The sequence below is a fragment of the Epinephelus lanceolatus genome, chromosome 5 (assembly GCF_041903045.1).
Source record: "Epinephelus lanceolatus isolate andai-2023 chromosome 5, ASM4190304v1, whole genome shotgun sequence".
NCBI lineage: Eukaryota > Metazoa > Chordata > Actinopteri > Perciformes > Serranidae > Epinephelus > Epinephelus lanceolatus.
The window spans coordinates 37,114,081-37,136,500 of NC_135738.1; the positions used below are offsets into that span (position 1 = coordinate 37,114,081).

At 40.7% G+C, this 22,420-nt stretch overlaps 1 protein-coding gene across 4 annotated transcripts in view; it reads right to left on the bottom strand.

The window, feature by feature from the left end:
- The window catches only part of kiaa1549la (KIAA1549-like a), a 130,798-nt gene that overhangs the window by 75,321 nt on the left and 33,057 nt on the right, over positions 1–22,420 (bottom strand). For all 4 annotated transcript variants that reach the window (XM_078168183.1, XM_033635642.2, XM_033635641.2 and 1 more), the window contains exons 2-4: positions 7,869–8,573; positions 2,614–3,438; positions 1,767–1,882 (exon numbers count right to left, since the gene is read on the bottom strand). In XM_078168183.1, coding sequence (XP_078024309.1) covers positions 1,767–1,882; positions 2,614–3,438; positions 7,869–8,573 — 1,646 coding nt within the window. The remainder of the gene's footprint in view (positions 1–1,766; positions 1,883–2,613; positions 3,439–7,868; positions 8,574–22,420) is intronic.

The following is a 22,420-nucleotide window of genomic DNA, read 5'->3' on the forward strand; positions in this document are numbered from 1 at the left end:
CGCTTGAGAAGAGACGGAAAAGATGAAGAAGAAATAGAAATAGACTCGGTTGAAAAGGAACGAAAGAGAGGTTGGACAAATCAAAAGAGAGACAAAAAACGATCCACTGATAGCAACAGAATAGACAGATCAGTTGACTGCACTGCTGTGATGCAGGAAAAAAGAAAAATAATCATTTGTTCTGGATTCATTTTCCATCACCATGTTTGTGTGAGAGAGAGGGTGTGTGTGTGTGTGTGTGTGTGTGTGTGTCTAACCTCTCTGAGCGAACACTGCCTGACTATTCAACAGGTCTTTCTATTCAAACGCTGTCTGCATTAGTCACCTCTCTCTGTTCCTTTCTAGCACCATTCAGATGAGTCCTTGTGAGGTGAATGAGCAGAAGGAGAAAATGATGAACACTGTAGAATATTATAAAGTGATGACTCACTCAAGAATAGGATATCTGCACACATCAAGAGCCAATACTGTGGCAAAAATTAAGATTTAAAGATTAGATTATCTCATTAGATAGAAAAGCACTTTTCCTCAGTATGATGAAGCAGACACTCGGTGGTCATCTAATTTACATCAAGAGCGTGCAGACCTGTTGGAGCTGGCGGTGAGTACATATTGACTGCAAAGGGAAAATTGGTATATTATAAGCAAAGAAAAGCTAAAGCTCTGAAATCCATTTAACCTCTGCAAATGTTCTGTACTGCGGCATTTTACTCTGAGATAACTTTACTTACTTACATACATTCGACATTATGCTTCCATGACAACGCCGTGGATACGTTATCAGCAGCACCCTCCATATGAGTGCAGCGCAGATTAGAGTCCTGCACTGCGCAGGTGCCTGATCCTAAAAAAGGTGATTCCTAGGTGGTATTTTGTCATTTTATTTCTGGGTTCTGATCTGGGTAAAACATGCGGGTGTTGGATAATGAAAATATTGAAATAAAATGATAATAATAATAATTTACATTCATGTTATACCAATTTAATCCTCCGAATACTGACTTTGTGTGACGGCTCTATCTGTGGCGCTAGCTGGAACATGAGAGTCACTTCAATCAGGTGTATTCCTCTCAGGCACTTTAACTGTGGAGATGTGCTGCTCAGTATTATGAGAATAAGCACAAAATATTCATTTAAATCCTATTTCCTGAATTATGTTCATTGTAAAATAGGACATCTTAGTTTCACATGAATGAAATGGCCCAAAATGATCACTTTAACTTTAACACTTCAACTGATTATTTGAACAGTATATGGTTATAATAGGATTTGCAGTTTGGGGTCGGGCTGCAGATTTTGTGTCGATGGGTCAGGTTGGTTGTGGAACTTATTGGTCATATGTGTAGGTGGTGGGGCAGGTGCACTATTGCACGTTGCGGTATCAGGACAGGAGGAGGATCCAACCTGTCCAGGACTCTGGTGCAAAACAGTGGTGATTTGCTGGCCAGTGGGAAACACACGCAGGGACTCACATGTACCAATATACATGCCGGCTACCACAACAAAGAACAGAGAAGCTCGGATTACAACACACACACACCAAGGAAGGGTGACTTCATTTTCTACTAAGGACACCACTACTTTACTATATCTTTACACAGCAAAAAGTGGTGTGCTGCTACGTTAATCTCTGAGCATCACATACAGCTCCGTAAACTCCAAACCTGTTCACTGTGGTTACTGGTTACTGACCTGTGGTTGCAAGCCGGTGAGTTACTACCCACTACCCTGTGGTTATTATAGCTGAACTTTTAAGAAACACTGACCTGTGCGTTAGCTGTGGAGTCGTTCAGGGCTCTCTGCAGGGCGTGGCTCAGTCCTTTGGAGAGGTTCTGCTTCAGGATCAGGTCCAGGCGGTTCCTACGCAGCTCAATGGACAGAACTGTGAAGGAAACAAAAATCAGGACTCAGTGACTGTGCACAATGTGTTTTTATTTGGCTAGCTAATATTCTGTGACAAATCAGACTCTGGCCACACTTGTTTCCTCAAATAATAATATAATGCTAATACTATAATGCCCCTCCCCCACCACCACCACTGAGACATTGGCCTCTAGTTAATTGTCTCCTTGGTCACTCTGCAAAGCTGCTGCCGAGCCTGCACACTGTAGCATCACACCATCACCAGTAAATGTAATCAAAGGCTACAGTCTCCAGTTTGTTATTAATGTAAGTGTTTATGCTCGAGGAAAATCTGCCCTTGCTTTTGTGCGAGTTTTAATTAATTTGCGTGCATGTAATTACATCTTGGACACATAATGGGTGCTTTGTGCCTGAGCCCCTAAAAAGGCATTTCACCTGCATTCATCATTACTTTGTAATCATTTTTCCAGAAGAACAGCAAAAGCCTGCCTACATGATGTTGAGAACAGTGCATTGTAGGTAATTTGACAGGGGACATGCAGTGCCTGAAGTAACAGTAGATGGGATTCTTTTTTTTGGTTATACCCTGATTTTTTTAGCCATTCATCCTTGCTCATCTTACTCTTTAATCTTTAAATCCCACACGTCTAAAATTATTCCAATCTGAATACTTTTTTTTAGAAATACAAACTTGTTTTAAATCATTTTTAACTCCAAGTAAGTCGCACTGATGAAGTTTTAGTCTCATACCTGTTCTGACCCAGTACTTCTCAGTCACGTTGCATGGTAGAGAACTTTCCTCTGCACTGGTGCTGGACGGCGATTCAGTGGTCGTGGTTGGAGGCAGCGTGGTTTGGATCGGGATGAAGACAATGGTGGCAGGTATCTTTGTCGATGTGGTAATAGTGGTAGTGGTGGTTGTGGCAGCAGTAGTAGTAGTAGTAGTAGTTGCAGGTGTAGTAGTTGTAGTAGTGGGTGGAGGAGTGGTGGTGGTGGTGGTGGTGGTGGTTGGGGGGACTGTAGTAGTAGTGGTGGTAGTAGTGGCGGGTGTGGTTGTCGTGGTGGTTGTAGGCTGAGTTGTAGCTGCTGTGGTCAGTATGAGGCTCGTGGTTTGCTGCGTGGTTGAAGCAGCAGTGTTATTTGGTGATGCTGTTACAGCGCTCCCAGTGGTCATCGCCTGTGTCATCATCTCAGCGGCAGTCACAGTAAGATTGGTCGTTGAGGGCGTCGTCGTGGTTACCGTCGTCAGCTGAAGGCTGTCGTTGGTCACAGTGTCCTGGCTTGTGGTTTGAGAAACTGCAGTGGGTCCCGATGGTGCCTGTGCTCTTGCTGTGGTGGATGGCGGTAAAGTTGAAGTGGTGCTGGGTGACAGAGACGTGCTTATGGTGGTGGTTAATGTGGTCGTCTGCCGTGAGGTGTTTCTGGTGCGCACGGGCATTGTGGTGTTCCACTGATGGGTGGAGAAAGGGCTGGTGATGTTGGCAGGAAGCGTGACATCATGGTCGCCTACTGTGGACAGGAGAGACTCGGGGACAGTGGGGAGATCCCAGGCTGGCAGGCTGCTCACTGACTCGTCTACAGAGAGGAAAACATTTGAAAATCAATTAAATGATGCCTGGTGGTATTCTAAGGTTTATTTATTTGTCAACTAAACCCTTCAAAAGACCCATACCATCAATGACTTGATCCTACTAGCAATTGCTGATGTTTTTTGTTCCTCCGTGTCACAAAGCTGCACTGTTGTCCAGAATTATCAGAAACACACCAATGGGAAACATCATTACACTAGGTGACATGTTATGAATAGGAATACACCAAGCATCGGTACTGGCCGATACAACCTTGTTGACTGCCATCGGTCTTTCTGCAAACAAGATGACATTCACTGATGGCAGCAGCCAATGTTGTCCCATTGTGTTAAGGCTAAAAATTCTTCAGACTAACTGCTTCCTGTCATCCCTGGGGTAATAGAAAACATGTTTAGAATGAACAGAGATCTTCCCCAGAATGCATTAAACGCACTATCAATGCATCAGAGGACACACCCTATAGTTTCCCTGATAATGCTACATTGTGAATAACTAATCCATGTTAACATCTGCAGGAGAAGAACTGCTTATCGTCAGCTGTTAGCAGCTGGTGGCCAGAACTAACAGCTCACAGGAGGTTGCATTGCGTTACATCATGATGCGTTCAAGCTCCATTCAGTAAAAATCAACACTGGGCGAAAGTAAATTGTAACGTCAACATGATGTGTTCAAATGTTATCTTGTAAAATGTAGTTTTTGGTGAAAAACTTGATTAAATGCAGCTGTTTGAAGGAGAAATTCACTGATGTTTCCACAGCAGTGTAACACTAACACTAAATTATAGGCCTATATGATAAAAAAAGGCTTTTGAAACTGTTTTATTGTTGAAAGATCTGTTTTTCATGTGAAGAAAGGTTAAATTTAAGTTTTTTTCATAAATTCTTGTGGTTGAATTTGTGTTCATTCAAAGATAGTGTAGCACAGGGCTGCATGACTTTAAAACAGTTCAATTATTTTCTATGATGAAGATGTCTTTGGGCCCTGTTTAGATGGTCTAAAGCAGACGGCGTGCGGCGCATCGGCGTGTCCCAGTCACTTGCTAGTTAGACAGCGCGTTTTCAGACTGTGCGCCATGGCAGAGAGTCTAAAAGGGTTGGACTTACTCTGTGAATTAGTCATGGGTGTGTTTTGGGCGTATCATTCCATAAGCCAATCAGAGTGTCACCTCTCATTCCCTATAAGAGAGGCGCAATTGGAGCGCATGGCGGAGAGCTAGTTAGATGGCGGACCTACCAACTGGAAAGAGTGAGCGTTTTACAGCTGAGGAGACGATGAATCTATCTCTATATAGACTGTCCCGTCACATCTGATGTCAGATCAAAGGGGATTGGCACCGTTTGGCACGATTGGCACGCGTAATGGAAACCCAACCTGATTTGATTAACACAGCTGCAATCTAATAAGTTCACATCCCTCTCAGCCAGCCACAAACAGCCACAGCATCAGATAGGGAGTATATATTCAGCATCTGTCATCTTAGAAAAGCCAAAAGAAAAGAAACAGAGTGAGACTGCGAGAGAGAAAGAGCGCGCACACGGGAGAAACACTGTCAAATTGTAAGTTATTCAATTTTATTTTAACCCGGGAGGTTAGAGAGCCCATCTCCCTCTCCAGCATCCTGAACCCCCCCATGTGAAGGTGCAGGAAGGGCTGGTCCCGTGGCTGCACCCAGGCCCGTCTGGTCTGGTGCGCGGGCTGCGGAGCTTCCCCCGGGGGCCCCCGGCTGTGCGGCGGGCTGTGCGGCCGCTGTTCATCCTCCTCCTCCTCCTCCTCCTCCTCCTCTTCCTGACAAGATGATCTTCAGTTTTACGTTCTAAAAGCTTTTTTTTACATATACATTTGTACTTGTAGGGTCATAAGTTTACATTTTTAGTTCACAGAAGCTGGTTATTGTTGTGTTTATGTCAAAATAAAGTTTATCAAACGTTTTCACATCTTTGATTTTGTGATTTACATGCCAAAATGATCACAATTCATTTGGGAAAGACAAGTTCATTTTACAGGCTATGCATCATCAGCCCGTGGAGGTCTGCTCGCAGTTCCGTATATGCGGACCATTTATACAGTCTATGATTCGGACACTGCGAGCTTGGACCTCCCGGATTATGATGATCATTATTACTGCGATTAGATCATTCTGATTAATGACTGACCATTAAGACGTGTTTCTGATAAATATTTTAATGTGCGCAATAATAACCTTTCACATTGTAATCATATTTTTATTTGTTATCTTTTGTATATGTGTGGCTGCTCCGTGTGTGTCTGAGCAGAGTGCACGCGCGTTGTGCACCCGCCTAGAGACACATATTACTAACTTGTTCAACAGCGAAATATTGCGCCGTTGACTTCAGACCAGATTTTTGTTGGTCTAACTAACTAGCAACGCGCCATGATTGCGCCTGACCACTCCTTATTTTTAGACGAACACGCCCAGAGAAGCGCAAGTTCATTTGCTAGTTAGACGAAGAGGGCGCAGGGCGTGAAAATGACAACTGCGCCAGCATCTAAATAGCAATGACACTTGCGACATGGATTATGCGCCCTCCGTCGTCCGCTTTAGACCATCTAAATAGGGCCCTTTGTCTTTTTCTGGCACAAAAGAGGAAATAAATAACAAAACAAACAAAAACAAAACATCAACATCTGTATCGGCCCATATTTTCACAATCACTGCATCCCTAACCATAAACACTTTGACATGGATCCTTAAAATGTGGATTATTCCCCTAGTACATCTCCACCTTGAAGCAACGCATCTTAAATTCACTTGAAGCAACAAAGGGATCCAAACATAAAGAAAGCCATGCAAATCAAACAGCTGGCAGGTCAATAACAAACTTGTCAAAACTGAATTGGCTGTTTTCCCACGACTGAGTAACAAAGAAGATGAAGAGCTTATTGTCAATTTTAAATGCACAAGATAAAGTGCACATCAATTTAAATTTTGAATAGGAAATAGAAATCCAATTTTGATGTGTAAACCAGAGGAGCAATCTGATGTCAGGGTTCATGTAATCCATCTAAATCATCTCTTGTTTACACAGTGAAATCAGATGAATGTCGATGAGAGGTGTAAAGGAGGCAGGAGTGAACAAGAGGGAGGCAATCAATCCTTTCAGACTGAGAAGGATCCACATTCCCTCTTCTCCTCCCCTCACATAAACACATGAGGACTTGTTGTCCTGTTGTGATGGTGATATGAATTCATGAGAGAGAAAATGCTGGACAATGCAATATTGGATTTTGTTTATTCTTGTGTTAAAATGGTATGTGGAAGAATTACCTTGATGATGATTTAACAGGAAGAGGGGAGACATGGAGGTAGTGGAGTGGGACAGGACATGGGGGGTGAGGATAATGAAGAGGACAGAGATGATGATGATGATGATGATGATGATGATGATGATGATGATGGAATGATGAAGATGATGGTTGTTTAGATGGCTATGATGATCAATGCTGAAAGGTGAAACGGTGGGTGACACTAACTTCCAGGATGGCCTACAAAAAAATATCATCTCAGAGTGAGAAAGAAACAAACATAGGACTTTCACCCAGGAGACTGCGGTTTGTGCACTGTGAAACCAAAAGTCAAGTTATTTTAACTTTGCCTACATATGTACTTAATGTAACTACATAAAGTTTCATGATGTAGTTACCTCAAGTTTCAACGTGCTTACATTTCGTACATATTTATTTTAACCAAACAACAATCTTTTCCTAAATCTCACCAAACTGTGACTATTTCACAACGTTAACCACATTTGAAACTGCATCCATTCGTGATTGCCTTTCCACTGGTGTTATTTCTGTGGTTAATTTAAAACATTACGTGCTACCACCACCATGTGGTTTAAAGAAGTTGTGGTGATTTAATGTATTTCTGTGAGACCAGGGTGTAAAAGGGTCTTCAATATGCACTTGATGGCTACAATCATTATATGATGCTGAAAGACTGAGGCTTAAGCTACATGTCCCAGGTAAAAAGTTAATCCTCACCAATTGATGATTCATGTAGAGGACACAGAATTGACCAACTTCATTGTTCTTGTATTTTTCTTGGCTTTAGAAATAGTGCTGGGTTACTACTAATAGCAAGCTAAGTAGCTGGGAATCCTAAGATGCTGTTTAATTCCTTTCTTACACTTTTACACTTGTCTTTTTGAGTTTTAAAGAAGGCTAAGGAAAAGACAGGACCCTCCAGACTCTTTAAATGCAGAGTCTAGCTCTAACTATAGCTCCATGCATATCGTTTCAGCATGTGGAGAAATTAGAGCTTGACAGACCTGCTGTGCGTAGTTATGGTTCCTAAGCTATGATTGCTGTTCTTGGAGGGGGTTTAGTGAACAATTAATTAAAATAAAAAACCAAAGTTAAATTATGTGTAAATGACAGCACAGCCATGCACCATACCCAAACTGGAGCTGCTATTGCTGTTGGAGGAGTTGCTGTTGACAACAACCAGTGAGACGTTGTCTGGTCTTGCTGTCTGACTGTCTCTTTTACTGGCTGGAGAGGAGGAGGAAGAGGAGGTGGAAGGCAAAGAGGACGCTTTTGTTGTAGATGAGGAGGAGGAAGAGGAGGAGGCCTTGGATGACGATGAAGAGGTGCTTTTGGTCCAAGCAGCTTTAGACAGCAGTCCTAAAGGTTTTCCCAGCACTGGTGCCTGCAGCTCGGCTGTCTCTGCCAGTATGGTGGGGTCTGAGGAGAAGGCTGCCTGCTCTCTTTGGCCCTGTCCACGAATCTGCAGCCTCTGCTGCCCCAGCCAGGCAGCCGGGTCCCTGGGCATGCTTGGCAGATCAACCCTGTCCGCATCTACCGGACTCCATTCAGCCCCAACTTCAGCCCAGGCACCGGTTCCCGTCATTATCCCAGTCTCTGCAAAGACTTTGCCACCTGCACCGGCACGCACTCCTGCTTCTGTTTCAGTCCAAACCGCTGCTCTGGCCTCAGCAAACACTTTACCCTTGGGCCAAGCTCTGGGACCTGCGTCAGCCCCATCCATTGCATCTTTGTCTTTAGCCCCATCTCTGTCTCCAGTCCGGGGGATGGCTGAGGGCACTGCGGGGTCCAGAGGCAAAACAGCCCGCCTCATTGACTCATAGCGACCTCCTTCAGCTGTAGGAAACATGATGGGATGGGGAGATGGAGGAAGGAGTGGATGAAGAAAAAGCAGAAATAGTGTTTAATTGAGAGGTCTGGGCAGCAGAAACATGGTAATCAGTCTTTGACTCATCTGCCCCACAGGCCAGACAATGACTTCAGTTTCAGGTCTTTAGTAGCTCATCTATCACATGCCCCTACATACACATAAACACACATACATGCACACACGCACACACACACAGCTGGAGTCCTCAAATCATTAGTCCTCATAATGCCACCACAATTGTCCAACTGCCAGGAGATTTAAAACTGCTCTGCTCTCACTCACACACACTTATCATGAGAGCATACACACTTCTCTGCTCTCTGGCATATGCACATATGCATATTCTTCCTCCTTCTCACACACATTTATCCAAAGGGATTAAAAAAAAAAAAACAACTCTAAAACTGCGATTGTGGAAAAATAGTAATAATGTTTAAAGTAGGTCACTTATGTTTTAGAGGATAAAGCATAGGGAATTAATTTAGATGTTCCAGAGTGCATAAATTAGGACACACGCACACACACACACACACACACACACACCCTAATCAGCTGTGATTTCACAGATACTAATCTGATCTGTTAGGTTAGCCATGCTAGCCCATGGATTTATTATTCCTAGAACATACACAACCACTCAGACTCAGGCTGAGCTCATAGCTCAGACCAATACTGATGAGACTGAAATACATTTTATGATATGAAGTTTGGTGTGTGAGTTATGCAAGTAATGACAGTTTTATGGAGTCATTTTTCCATTTTTCAATTTGACATCAAATGAGTCAGATACATGGAAATGGAGCAGCAAAGATAGCATCCATTCAAAGCATTTAGCTCCAGCCTTTATCTCCATTCTGTGAACTGTCTTCATCTCCTGTGTAGCCTCGACAAAGCCTGAAGGTTTGGCAGTCTGAGGCGATTATCCTGCCTAATACATTCAGTCTCAAAGGCACCTTGCCTTAGTGGAATTGAAAGATGAGAAAAAACAAGGCTGACCGTCTGACTGGCTGCCTCACCGGGTGACACGGTTTATTGCATCTGCCCATTTGTTCTGAAGTAGAAAGGTTTGGATTGGGCGTCACTCGAGGCTGATGTTGAGGGTTTTTTAATCTGTTTTCAATGTAAAATATCGTAGAGGTTTTTTTTGTTTGTTTGTTTCTTTCTTTAAGCGCACATTCACTTAATAAGTGTGTACCCCAATCGGTAGAATACATTTTGGCATTGTACGTTTCTGCACACTTAATAGATATATTACATTTATATGTTTAATATGTAGCAAATATGTTGAAGCGGTGTGTTTCTTTATTTTTTTCAATTTTATGTTGTGAAGACACTGTGGTCAAGGTGTGGTTAGGTTTAAGGATAAAAATCACTTGGTTATGGTATGGAAAAAAATCACGTTTTGGTTTTAAATACCTTGTTTTCACCACTGGAAATGTGCTGACATTGCCCTAAAAAATACCTGGTAGTTGTTGCCACAGACTCAGCTGGAAATGTCACAACCTGTCATTAAAAACCCAGCTGGTCTCAAACAGTAGTCTGCTGCTTGACAGCAGCCTCACTGAGGTGTCACACTATCCACCATCCCCTCCACCTTCTGGTGAGAAACTCATCTCACATGCATGTAATCTTAACTATGTCACTGCTGTATCTATGGTTTGCAGAAACCTACAATGCCAACATTTTCTTCTGGCGATGTGAATGAAATGTGCATGTGTGTAGCACACTTCCCATGCTCCCTGTATCCCTGTGGAGGATTGGTTAATTAAAAGACAGTGATTCTGAGCTAGAGAGGCTTTACAGAACCAGCTCTGGGCTTAGCTGCTGTATATCCTCAGGACACCTGCTATAAAGCATTTCACCACCCCGCTATTAACTACCACCACTGAGCAATCTGTTCCTTGTCATAGGGGGTCTTATCATAAATACCATTAAAAGAGGAAATGAATCCATTGACAATATATATTTCTGCTTCTTCGGGGTCTATGTTGTGTGTGAGTGCAGCCATCCAGAGCTCCATTAGTCAGTTTCAAAGAGGAGAAAACGACAAGGCTAGAAATGGCAGGGGCGATTATTCGGGCACCGCAGGGAGAACGCAGTAACATGCTTGTTAAACTTAACAGAAATGTCATATTTCTTTTTGCAGCAATTAATCTCATCCAGAACCACCACAGCTTTTCCTCATGTGGTGTTTCTTTGTTGGCCCTAAACCGACGATGATGTGAAAGGGAATAACTGCTGATAGCACTGCTAACTCATTTTGAAAGAAACATAGCTTTTAAGAGAGACTCTTTGACATGCTTCAGCAGTCGTTCAGCAATGGACATCATGTGCACCTCTCTGCGCTGGAATTACTGTACATAGCAATTATATGACAACACCAAGATGTTATTTAAATTAACAGAATACTACAGTCGAACTAATTAATATTTGTACATAAACAATGAATCAAAGGGGGCGTCGGTGGCTTAGTGGTAGAGCAGGCGCCCCGTGTACAAGGCTGTTGCCGCAGCGGAATCAAAGCATTATGTGTAATGTGAAAGGAGTCACACGTAGTGACGAGCCTACAGAGGATTTTTTCACCCAATACTGCAGTTGGCCTGAGCTCTACAGGGCATTATAGCATCTTTTAGCGCATTGTTTTTGTTTTTGGGCCCACAGATTTTTCTTCTTTTCAAGAAAGCTTTGATAAACAAATTGTTCACTACTATTTCCCTCAGGAGTTGGTGGAGACCAAAAGAGAGCTAAAAGGGGGTGACTATTGGACTTGCATTTGTCAGACAGACAGAAATGAGACCCCAAAGGAATGTTAATGATGTTCACTACATGCCAGATGTGTAAATAGGCAATTATTTGCTAATTCTCACCATAACAACTGAACGGTGACAGTATATCAATAGTTAGGTTTCAATCCAAATGTAAGGCAAATTTCAACTAAATTTTCAGAAAAGTGCCTAAAAAAAAAAAAGATTTTAGATCTGCTACTGTTATGTGAATATTGGGAGATGGTTCATTGAGATAAGCAGTGGGTTGCGTTAATTCTACAGTCAGGTGCCACTGCAGAACAGGGTGCAATGACATGACATAATCAAAAGAGCACCAGTCACAACTTAAACAAAGCAAAACGATGGATGTATAATGACAGAAAGCACACCAGACAATGGAGTTAGAGTTTTGAGCAAATAATATTACAGCTATGTGCTGTTGGAAGAGTTCTGGTAACAGCCCTGTGTGCATATGAGAGTGTTAAAAGCCACCCAGCAACAACAAAGAGAGCTTGCAGTGGCCTGTGTAGTGAAGGTAGTGACCTTTAGGTCATCATTTATTTCCAGTGCACTCAGTCGCATTTTCCTTTTATCAATACACAAACTTTTCCACCATCCCCAAGCATACATTACAATATAGATTTTTTTTCAAACTTAAGTGAGAAGGTAATTCTTCTTTTCATTCAGAGTGTTGGTACCAAAAAGCCAAAGCTTATCTGATCTCTTTGCATTTTATTGATGGTCTTGTCTGTTCTGTTTTGACTTTTTTACTCCTGCTGTCTTTGATTTTTATATTAATGTCAGTGTTTTTGTTTCTTTTGGTATATTTTTTCTTTCTTAGGTTTTCTTTTTGCTACTTTTTATATGCACTTATATTTGTACTTACTTACAACATACCAGTGTTTCTTAAATGTATATGTTTCTTCCTGGGGTTGTTTCATACCCTTGTTTAACCCATACCTTATTACTGAGGACCAATATATGCCATTAGTAACAATACGAGCGGGTTGATAATGGGGGTCCTTGATCAATAGTCAATAGTTCTCTAAGAAAAGGCACATATGTATGTGGATAACTACTTGGAATCAATTTCTTTGAATGGATTAATGTAAAGATGAATGGATAAATGGAGGGATGAATGAATGAATGGGTCGATGGATGGTGGGATGGAAGGAAGGACTGTGCCATATACATGACTGTTAGCAGTGTTTTGAGTGTCTTCTCCTCCAGCAGCTAGCCACCTGCTCTGGCTGAGAGCAACATATGTGACTCTATCATCAGACCTCTGACAAAACGCTAGGATAGAAGAACCTCCACTGAGAACAAATATGGAGTGGATGGATGGATGGTTGGTAGAACAGAAAGCGTGGATTAAGGATGGATAAATGTGGATCAGAGCAGAACTGACCTGCTTTATCTATTTGGACAAAACACACAGGACAAGTTTTTGCCTATTTCTGTGTGAGAACATTCAGCTTATAGTAGATTATGAGAATCAGCACATGGAAATGGTGCACAAAGAGCTACTGGGTATTTAGGAGGCTTTAGACTAGTGTCATGTTATGTATTGACCGTAGTGCTTTGCCAGCTGGCATTGTGCCCACTGATGCCCTGCTGAATCGCTGTAAATGCCAACAAAACCCTGTAAAGCCTTGCTAGGTCACTACAAGCTTTCTGGCCATTCAGATTAGCCATTTTCCGGTGCCTGTAATAATATAATGGTCAGTGTCTATGGTCTATGGCCGTGGCTTTGCCCTCCTCAGTCCTATGGAGCTGTGTGCCAAGCAGAGTTGATCCATGCTGCCACCCCAACTGTGGGCAGGACAGGTGGTTAGGAAGTGTGAGAATGATGCTGAGCCAACTGGTCCTCAGCTCCGTGAAACTCAGAGGGAAAAATGAGGAGGGGGAGTGTAGTTAACGGAATCTGCCAACTAGCCAACTGGTGGCAAGTTTTCATCACAGTAATTATCAGACAGGCCAGATGAGAAATAATACATGTCTTAATCTCCATCTTAGAGCAGTACTGGGCAAGGCTTCTCTATGAAACTACACCAGACTTTCTAGTCTAATTTATAAGATGCAGTACAGAGTGTCACACGATCCATAATAATGAAGACACGGTAGTTTCACCTCATTAGTCCAAGCAAAATAGCAGCATTAGTTATGGTCACTGGAAGAAATTCTTCCAGCCTCAGAAAGTGATGTAACAAAAGAACTCAATGTGCCGAAAGCTGGGCACACTAACAATGCCTTCTGCGAAGATTTTCACACCATCTCCGCTCATACAGTTAATGAGTTAACGTAACTATAAAAACTAATGTAAAGATTGGTGCCATGGCAGCATATTATTTAGGAGTATTCAAAGTGTCATACCTTCAGCAAATCAGTTAACAGTTAGAGCCAACTAGCGCTTTGGGCTGCAAAAGTTGCTGAGCGCAGCTTTGTGTCTTATCTCAAAGCAACACAAGGCAGCTTTGTGAGCTGGCAGCCTCAGATGACAGCAAAGAGAAACTGATTGATTTGAAATTCCCATTTCAATATCAACGTATCATGTGAGTAATAAAAAATAACTGCACACAGCACATCCGGTGCTGCATACTGCTGTGAAGGATACTTTCAACTCTCTCACAATTTAATTTGCCACTTTCTGTAAGTATACATGTCACCACACCTAACACCAATAATTATGTTATTTGCCAGATGTTTAGCCACAGTAGCAGCACAGCTCTATGGATGTCAGTGTTTGTCACTTGGTCTAGACCAGGGATATGCAACCTGTGGCTTAAACAGTATTTTCTAATTTTCATTTTTCACTGTTGTAGGCCTAAAGTGAAAAAATATATTTACATTTTGTCAACGAAAACATGTACCATACCTCTATGGCGCCTTTTCATCTAAATTTTGCTGAACCTTAACATCAGCAGCTAGTCCTGAATCTCACTAGCTAGGCTAGTTATAGATTCCGAAACCACAAAAGGAAAGGTCTCGGAGGAAAATAGAGAATTATATAGTGTGTGCACAGATTCATTTGCTTTCACCACCAACGCTGCAAAGTTAGAGTACCAAATAATCAGCAGACGCTTATTTAGTTACCTTCACTACAAGGCTCAAATATATTTTTATTTTCTTTTATATTTTTTTTTTAACTCTAATGTTCAATTTTTCTTTAACTTTGACTTGGTAGGGACATCGGTAGCTGTGTGGATAGTGCCGGTGCCCCATGTATAGAGGTGATGCCTCGCTGCAGCGGTCGCAAGTTCGACTCCGGCTTGCAACCATTTGTTACATGTCGTCCCCCGACTCTCTCTGTCTCCCCATTTCACACTGTCCTGTACATTAAAGGCAAAAAAGAATCTTTAAAAAAAAACCTTTGACTTGGTAAACCAATTCCTTAGAAAAGTATTTGCTTATTTTAGCCCACTAGCTCTACCTTCTTTACTTCCCATAGTACTTGCTGCGCAGTTAGGGTACAGTTGTCTTAACATGTTTATGGGAGCAGCTCAGACTGAACCAGTAAATATGTAAAACCAAAACAATGAAGTAAAATAGGCTAAAGGGAACTTTGTAGAACTGCAGAGACTGATGTTATTTCTAAGTGAGCTTTAGCTCCACAAATTTTCAGTTTGCAGTCATTTGTACAGAAATCATGACAGGCAAGGTGAGTTTTTTTTTTTTTTTTTGCAGGCAATAATAGTCTAAACTTAATATCTCATAATGCAGGAGTGCAGCTCCACCTGTAGTTATCACAGTTATACTGACAATAACGTAGGCTATGTAATTCTATAATAAACTATCATTCTATTATTATTCTATTACTATTATTCTATATTCTATAAATAAACTATTGCTTGTTCAAGCAAATAGGCACACATGTTCCTCCATAAGATTCTTCCCTATGCAATCAAATTTAATTATTGGTGGTGAGCGTTGAGTTGAGGTCATTTCTTAAAGGCTCTACAAATAAAGGTCATACTAAATGACATGTGTAACGTCTCTGAGGAGAAGAGCGAGTCACTGGAGGATGAGGAATTAGGATTCTTTTTTTAGTGCAAATGTGTTTGTATGACGGACTGTTCCCTGAAAAACTGAAGCCTTTGCGGTTAGAGTGGGAGTGCTGGTAACAATTCAAAGCGCTGTTATACTCGACACGGTACGAGACTCAGTGGGAGTAAGGATGGTCCTAAGCCAGTAGGTTTTGTCCAACAGAGTGAGGCCGTCCAACAGGATGGACATGTAACCATTTCCTGGAACTATTCAGGGCATCCATCTGTCTGCGTGGAGGCAAGACCAGGAAACAATTTGGATGGATTGTCAAATGGATGGATGGTCAGGTAAACAGATCAATGGATGATAATGCAAGGAGAATCACTCATCAAAGTCATGTCTTTACTGAAAAAATACATAGAGGTACTTCTCATCTTAATTTGTGGGGGGTGAGGCTTCAGTCAGGCTTTTGTGATTTTCCATATGTCAACACATTAGTGTGACCCGGGCTGTTGCTTTGACAGCACTGAGGTGATCCACAGTGTCTGTTTGTGTAAGACAGGGCACAAAGTATCAGTCAGGATTGACGAAAGGTGCAATAATATAGTGCAAGGTGTGACCAAGTGTGACATCGTCCTATTATCAGGATAACTGGGTATCTTAAGTATTGTTTCTTTCATTGTATGTGGACAACACAAGCAGTGTAACAGCATGTTACTCTCTGAAGGGACGATAGTGAGTGGAGTTAAGGGAAAGTGTGCCATCTTTTCTCAGCAATACTGCCAAAGTGTGAGGAAGACTGCCTGACAACAGCGTCTACCCAGTGTGTGAACTGACTGCAAAATACCAACTCAACAGTGCATATAAAAGGAAAGTAGGCTACATTGCTTGAGGTTTTACAGTTATATTAAATTGGAAAATACATACAAAGGTAGAGACACACACCACCAAGCCCAGGTGTGGTAACTACCTCGTTCCAGCCAATTTATCCAATTTACACACAGAGTGTATGGATGGATGGAATCACTAATGGCCAATGGTGAAGCACCTCAGTTTCTGTAACTTGCATCACCAGCTCATTTAATAGGGACACACTCACCAACACACACACTGTACACTGTCATCCAACATGTTAAGGCAGAAACAACAAACACTGTCATTCAGCAGGTACTGTATATACAAACAACATGTCAAGTTTGATTAGTTCAATCTACACGGCAGATTCTGGAGACCTGAACTTAGTATTCAGTAGGGTTGCAACAGTACGAGATTTTCACAGTTCGATAACCATCTCAGAAATGATCACACTATCACAGTATACAGTATTATATAATTATCATTATTGTTATCAGTGTTTTTGTTGCTGCTGAACAAACGCTCCTCCTTCTGTTTTTTCAAAACCACAGATAAACAAAAGTACACAGTATAACTGTCACTGCAACTCTACTATTCAGGCATTTGGTGGATCTAAAATAATGGAGGCACTACTTTGAAGGCTTTTGTAATTTCAGCCACACTAATGTTTTTATATTCCATTAGAAAAAGTAGTCACATCAACAATAAAGCCTCAAACTTAAACATTCCTACATTAAGTTCTTATGTGAAGTCAAAGTCAAAGCACCACAGAAGCTGACACAGTACTTTACCTCTTTAGCATTCTTCCTCTTTACCTTAATTGGCTTCAAACAAAACCAGGTAAAAGTCTTCACTCATCATCCTCTAATTGACTTGATGTGATTTCTCTTGGGACGTTGCATGGAAGCTGCTTTGAACTTGACATGGCAGTCGGCCTGATGTTGCCTGACTTGGTATCAGAATGCCTGATGTAAGACTACGGCATCTAACTGAGCTCAGTGGAATGTAAATGTAAATTAAATACTCTGTATGTCATTAAAATGATAACAATGTATGTGCGCTAACCTCTGTGAAGAACTGTCACAATATTCAGCTAATGAGTATTAACTCAGCTGGATGCTCGTCTGTCTAAAGAAATATATTGACGATAACATACAGTAGATGAGGACCATATACATGGTATGATGTTCGGAAGAAACTGAATAAATAAATATACTTTTACTTTTCATTGGCGTTGTTTAGGGAAAAACACTATGGCAGTGCTGCATGTTCATTTATGGAATTATTGTTCCTACATACAGTTTTAGGTTTACATGCATGGGTTCTATGTTAAAGGGGAGCTACGCCCTTTTTTCAAAATTCATATATGTTGTTCTTTTGGTCTACAACAGTCCAAAAATATTTATAAAAACTCCAAATCTGAAACCTGTGCTAAAATTCAAATTTGTGATGTCTTAGGGTATAAAGTCTGGAGCTGCTCCATAGACAATGAATTGGAAAAGATATTATAGATGACACTAAGAGCTGAGTGCATTTTCTGTTTCAGAAATGACAACGCTACAATAGAATAAAACTAATTTCAGTATAAAAAAGAAAACAAACATTGTGTGGGTCCACAAAATCAGGCTCCCATTAACTGTCTATGGAGCAGCTCCAGACGATATACCCTCTGACATCACAAATTTGAGACTTCTTTTTCTGGTTTCTGGCTTTGAGAGAGAGTAGCTCACATGCCCAAATATTGATTTAATTGTCCAAGGTCATGGAAATAATATAGTGGAATTCCTAATTTAGGTGGTGTTCCTCTTTAAAAATTACAGAACTTCTTTTTTTATTATCATTATTATTATTTTTAATTAACATTCAATTCCATGGAACTTGATGCACTAAAATTTTGAAATATCCTAGTCCAGAATATATTCATTTGCATAAATATTACTGACATGAAAGAAATGTTTCTAATTAAATCTACCTAATACTGCGAAAGTAACAACCTGTATTTTAAAAGCGCATTCAGTTTAAATCATTTAATCCTGCAGCTCCACAGCCTTACTGAATATCTGACCTTCATTCAACAAATAGGTCATAAAGATACTGTATGTGAGACTGAGTAGGTATTTGCTTTGTGTGTGTGTGTGTGTGTGTGTGTGTGTGTGTGGTCTTTGGACTGGTATTGGGTGAACACAAAAAGTCACAAAATGTCAAGCTGAAATGCCATTTTTCACAGCTGTTTGAGTCAAACATTCTGGATGTTTGTTCCAATTCAGTCACAAACTGCTGTGTCAAGCTCTGTGTCAGGCAGTTTGTGCTGATACCTCACTGGAGTTCATGAGAAGAACAGAAAAAGTAAGGAATATTTGCTTCTTTGTGCCTCTTTGGCTTCAGATATGTTTTATAGTTAACAAAATAAGAATCTGAGAGCTTTTTGAACTACCGAGTTTCTACCTCCAGACACTTCTGTGTAACAAGGCTTTGATAGCTTAACGTCCTCCAAATCAAAGAGGAAGAGAAAAGAAAAGAGAGAAAGAAGTGGCAAAATTCCCATCTTATACCTACATGCATTTAGAAATATTAGGAAAGATGCTTTCAACATAAGATGTCAACCTTATAAATCAAAATAATGAACTAATATTGCCTAAATGCCAGGCCGATCATTATATGAAAAGAAACAATGTGGAGACTGAACCTATTTGAGGTAACAGTAAATCAGCCGCCCATTCAGCCTGACAGCAGGGCTGCTTCTGCTGCTGGGTCTCCACAGCAACCACAGGGATGCTGTCACCAGGGCAACCATTACCACAGATAAAGAAGGAAACAGAGTGTTCTGTGCTTATGTGACGTCTGTCCTGTGTGTCGTGCATCGCCCTGAAATACAGCTGTAAAGACGAGGAGCAGTAATAAGGTGCTGCGCTGTTATCAGAACAAACACAATATCAGTTTCATGCAACAACTTTCCACTTTGCAGGGAGCAGAGCACAAAATTAATTCATGTCTTTCGATAAATACGGAGAAAGATTACAATGACAAGGGTTTTTTGGATCAAAAATATCTTCTGATAAAATGACAGGAACAGTACACAAAGATTTTTTTATCTCAGTCACCCGGAAATCAGATAAAACCAACCTATAGTCGCATCAGTGCCCTGCATTTACACAGCTTATCATAAGAGGCGGCATTAGACATTCTTTTTAATGGCAGGATGAAAACGCACATGAGGGCTTAACGCACTGTGGCAAAGGTTCAAAGATAAATGATAAATGGATTCATAAATTGTTTATTAATCTGTCATAATAAAATTATGATCACTGGGGAATTATGAGGATTAGTTGGCTAAGGGACACAACAGAAACAAAAGAGACAAACAACAAAATCTCTGCTTTCATTTGCATTTAAATGTATTAAAATGTCATCTTATAGAGGTCATATGTTATTAGGATGAAAACAAAACTGGTAAGATTATATTATATTTAGACCTCAGGCTGTATGGCCTTCTGTTTGATGTGAGAAGCCAGTGGGTTCAGTAGGTTCACCCCCGACTGAGCGACCTACATCAAAACACCAACCCCTCCATGAGCTATATAGCAAGCCATCATCACACACTTGATACCATGTGAAATTACACTTTTCCACGCTTTTTGCTGCCCCTGAGATTCAGCCATGTCAGTGTGAAAAATGTATTAACAATTACAGTAAGATTTCAGTATTTTTCTGCCCTGAGATACAGACTTTCAGATTCTTGACTGGACTAAATGCTGTGCTCTTGGTGAAGAGGATCAGCAATATAACAAAACACAACAGATGGACTGAATAACCACATCAACTGGCAAATTGGATTATTGGGTATAAAAGTTTCAAAGTACTGTAGAGATACAGTTCAAATGTAATACAAATGTAACTGTACTGAAAACACACCAAACTGTGGTATGTATTGACTGACTGACTCTGGAAAATCCATTTGACCCTGTGCGAGCAGTGACAAACCTCAAACGCCATACAGGACCTAACATTAAAAAAGAATTTAACAAATGCAAGTGAATGTTTTTGTGTGGGTAAATGATACAAAATACACTCTACACAAACATCTGACCTGTGAACTTCTATGGTCACTGTCATCATCTACACCACAGGGTAGAATTACTCAGGTAAGTTTGATTTGCCTGGACTGAATCTAAACTAATGCTGTAAACAAGTTACACATAAAAACCTTTGAGTTGTTTCAAGTGCATCCTACCGGCTCTGTGTATTGTGGGACATGAATAAGCTCAGCTCACTTTGAATGTCTTCTCTCACACTGCATGGCATATTGTTACACCAAAGACATCAAGGAACTAGCTTGGGAACCAGACGAATCTGCAAGCTCATGTTTTATTTGTTCTGGCAGATGTGCCTCCTGTTCAGGCAGATTTACAGCCGACCTCAGACGGGTTCGGCCAATCACAACTATTAATCTAATACGGGGCGCGTTGGAGACGATTACTGACAACTTGTGGAGTCTTTGCGCTTTACGAAAATGTGATGGCATAGTTTTTGGCTTGCACACCCTCATGCTGGGGACACTATGGAATAATACATTCAAAATTTACTGGCTTGATAACCCATCATCTTGATAGAGTTTTATCATCTTATTGTGCAATTACAATATCAGTAAAATCCCAACTGAGTTGCTAAACTTTCATGAGCAAATGCTTTTGGCTTTATCTCTTATGTTTCAACATAACTTCCCCTCACATAGATATCACATTAAAAATAAGTCTTTATCTCTTAAAAACTGTTTCAAAAATAATAGTATTTATACTTGTTGGTCAATTATTTGACTCAAATGGCAGGCTGTACAATCATTCAGAGTTTTGAAGGAAATATCAGATTTGATGCAATTCCTTCTGGAATTATCACTAACGCTACTTAGGGGTGTTTAGCTCCCAGGGCCACTTCCTCACACTGTCAATTTATCTGATACTGCTGTCAATGGTTTGTGCTTTTCAGTTCAATAATAGTACAACAATTAGGAGTTTTATTCCAAAGAAGCTACTGTCACTATTCCTTGCATAATCCCATTGTGGAATGGTATAATAGGGAATGTGCCTTGGAGGAAAGGTTGGTCTTTGCCTCTAAAGTAATTTCTCAATAATAAAGTGAGAGATGTTACATTTAAATTAATTCACAGGTTCTTTTTTTAAGATACATAAATGGACATTGAGTCTCATTGCTGCTCATTTTGTACAAATTCTGACAAAAATGTTTCACAACTGTTTTACTCTTTTGAGATTGTTCTCACAAGGAGAAATTTGGGTCAGATATTCTAGTATTTTTCCAACATATTTCACTGCAGATTTTCGTTTTGTTTTAGCAAGGGTTTTTTGTTACTGTTGGAGAATGTAAGAAAATATTTTATAATAAATGTTTTACTCTTACTTGCTAAACACCAATTCAAGTGCTTTAAACCATCCTTTCCTGTATTCAAGAACTCTAAAGCTGTGAGGACTGTGCTAGATGCAACCTTTGACCTCACAGGATTGATTGATTGACTTGGTCTTTTGAACCTTGGTTACTTTCCTCCTTCTTTGCCTGTACCCTGGACCTTGCTGCCATTGATGTATTTTGTGTGTCTTTCTTGTGCTCTTTGTGTATGGTATATGGCATTGTCTTTAATAAAGTTTATTCTTTTAAAAAAGACACAGTGTCAAGCATTAACCTAAGTAAAGAGGAGTGCTATTGAGGTACCTTCAAAATGACCACGGCTGCAGCTGATTGCTATTTTCAAATTCTGATGGCAAAAACGGCAAAACTCGTTCACAGACAAGAAGATGCTGCACCACCATATCTCATCTCTGCACACTTAGTCTGTTTACATTTGCTGTCACTAAACGCTATCACCTTCTGTAGCTTTGATTGGTTGTGGGTCTCTCCGGCTGGGTTTTGATCTACAGCCATTGATAATGCCCCTTTGAAATCGGAAATGAACTGAGAGGTTCCAGGTGAATTTGCATTTGCAATTTGGTGTGGCAATGTCAGGCTATCAAGAAACCACCTGACAATAAACACAGATTCCGCCCTTGTTTTTGTTTGAACACAGCTGATCACATCCTTCTATACACTACCGATCTAAAAACAAGCATCTGTTTTGGTGATCAGATGTCCAAAATGAACTTATTTGATGATTTAGTCAGTGTCCATGATTCCAGATATCAATCTCTCCTCCTATATTACAA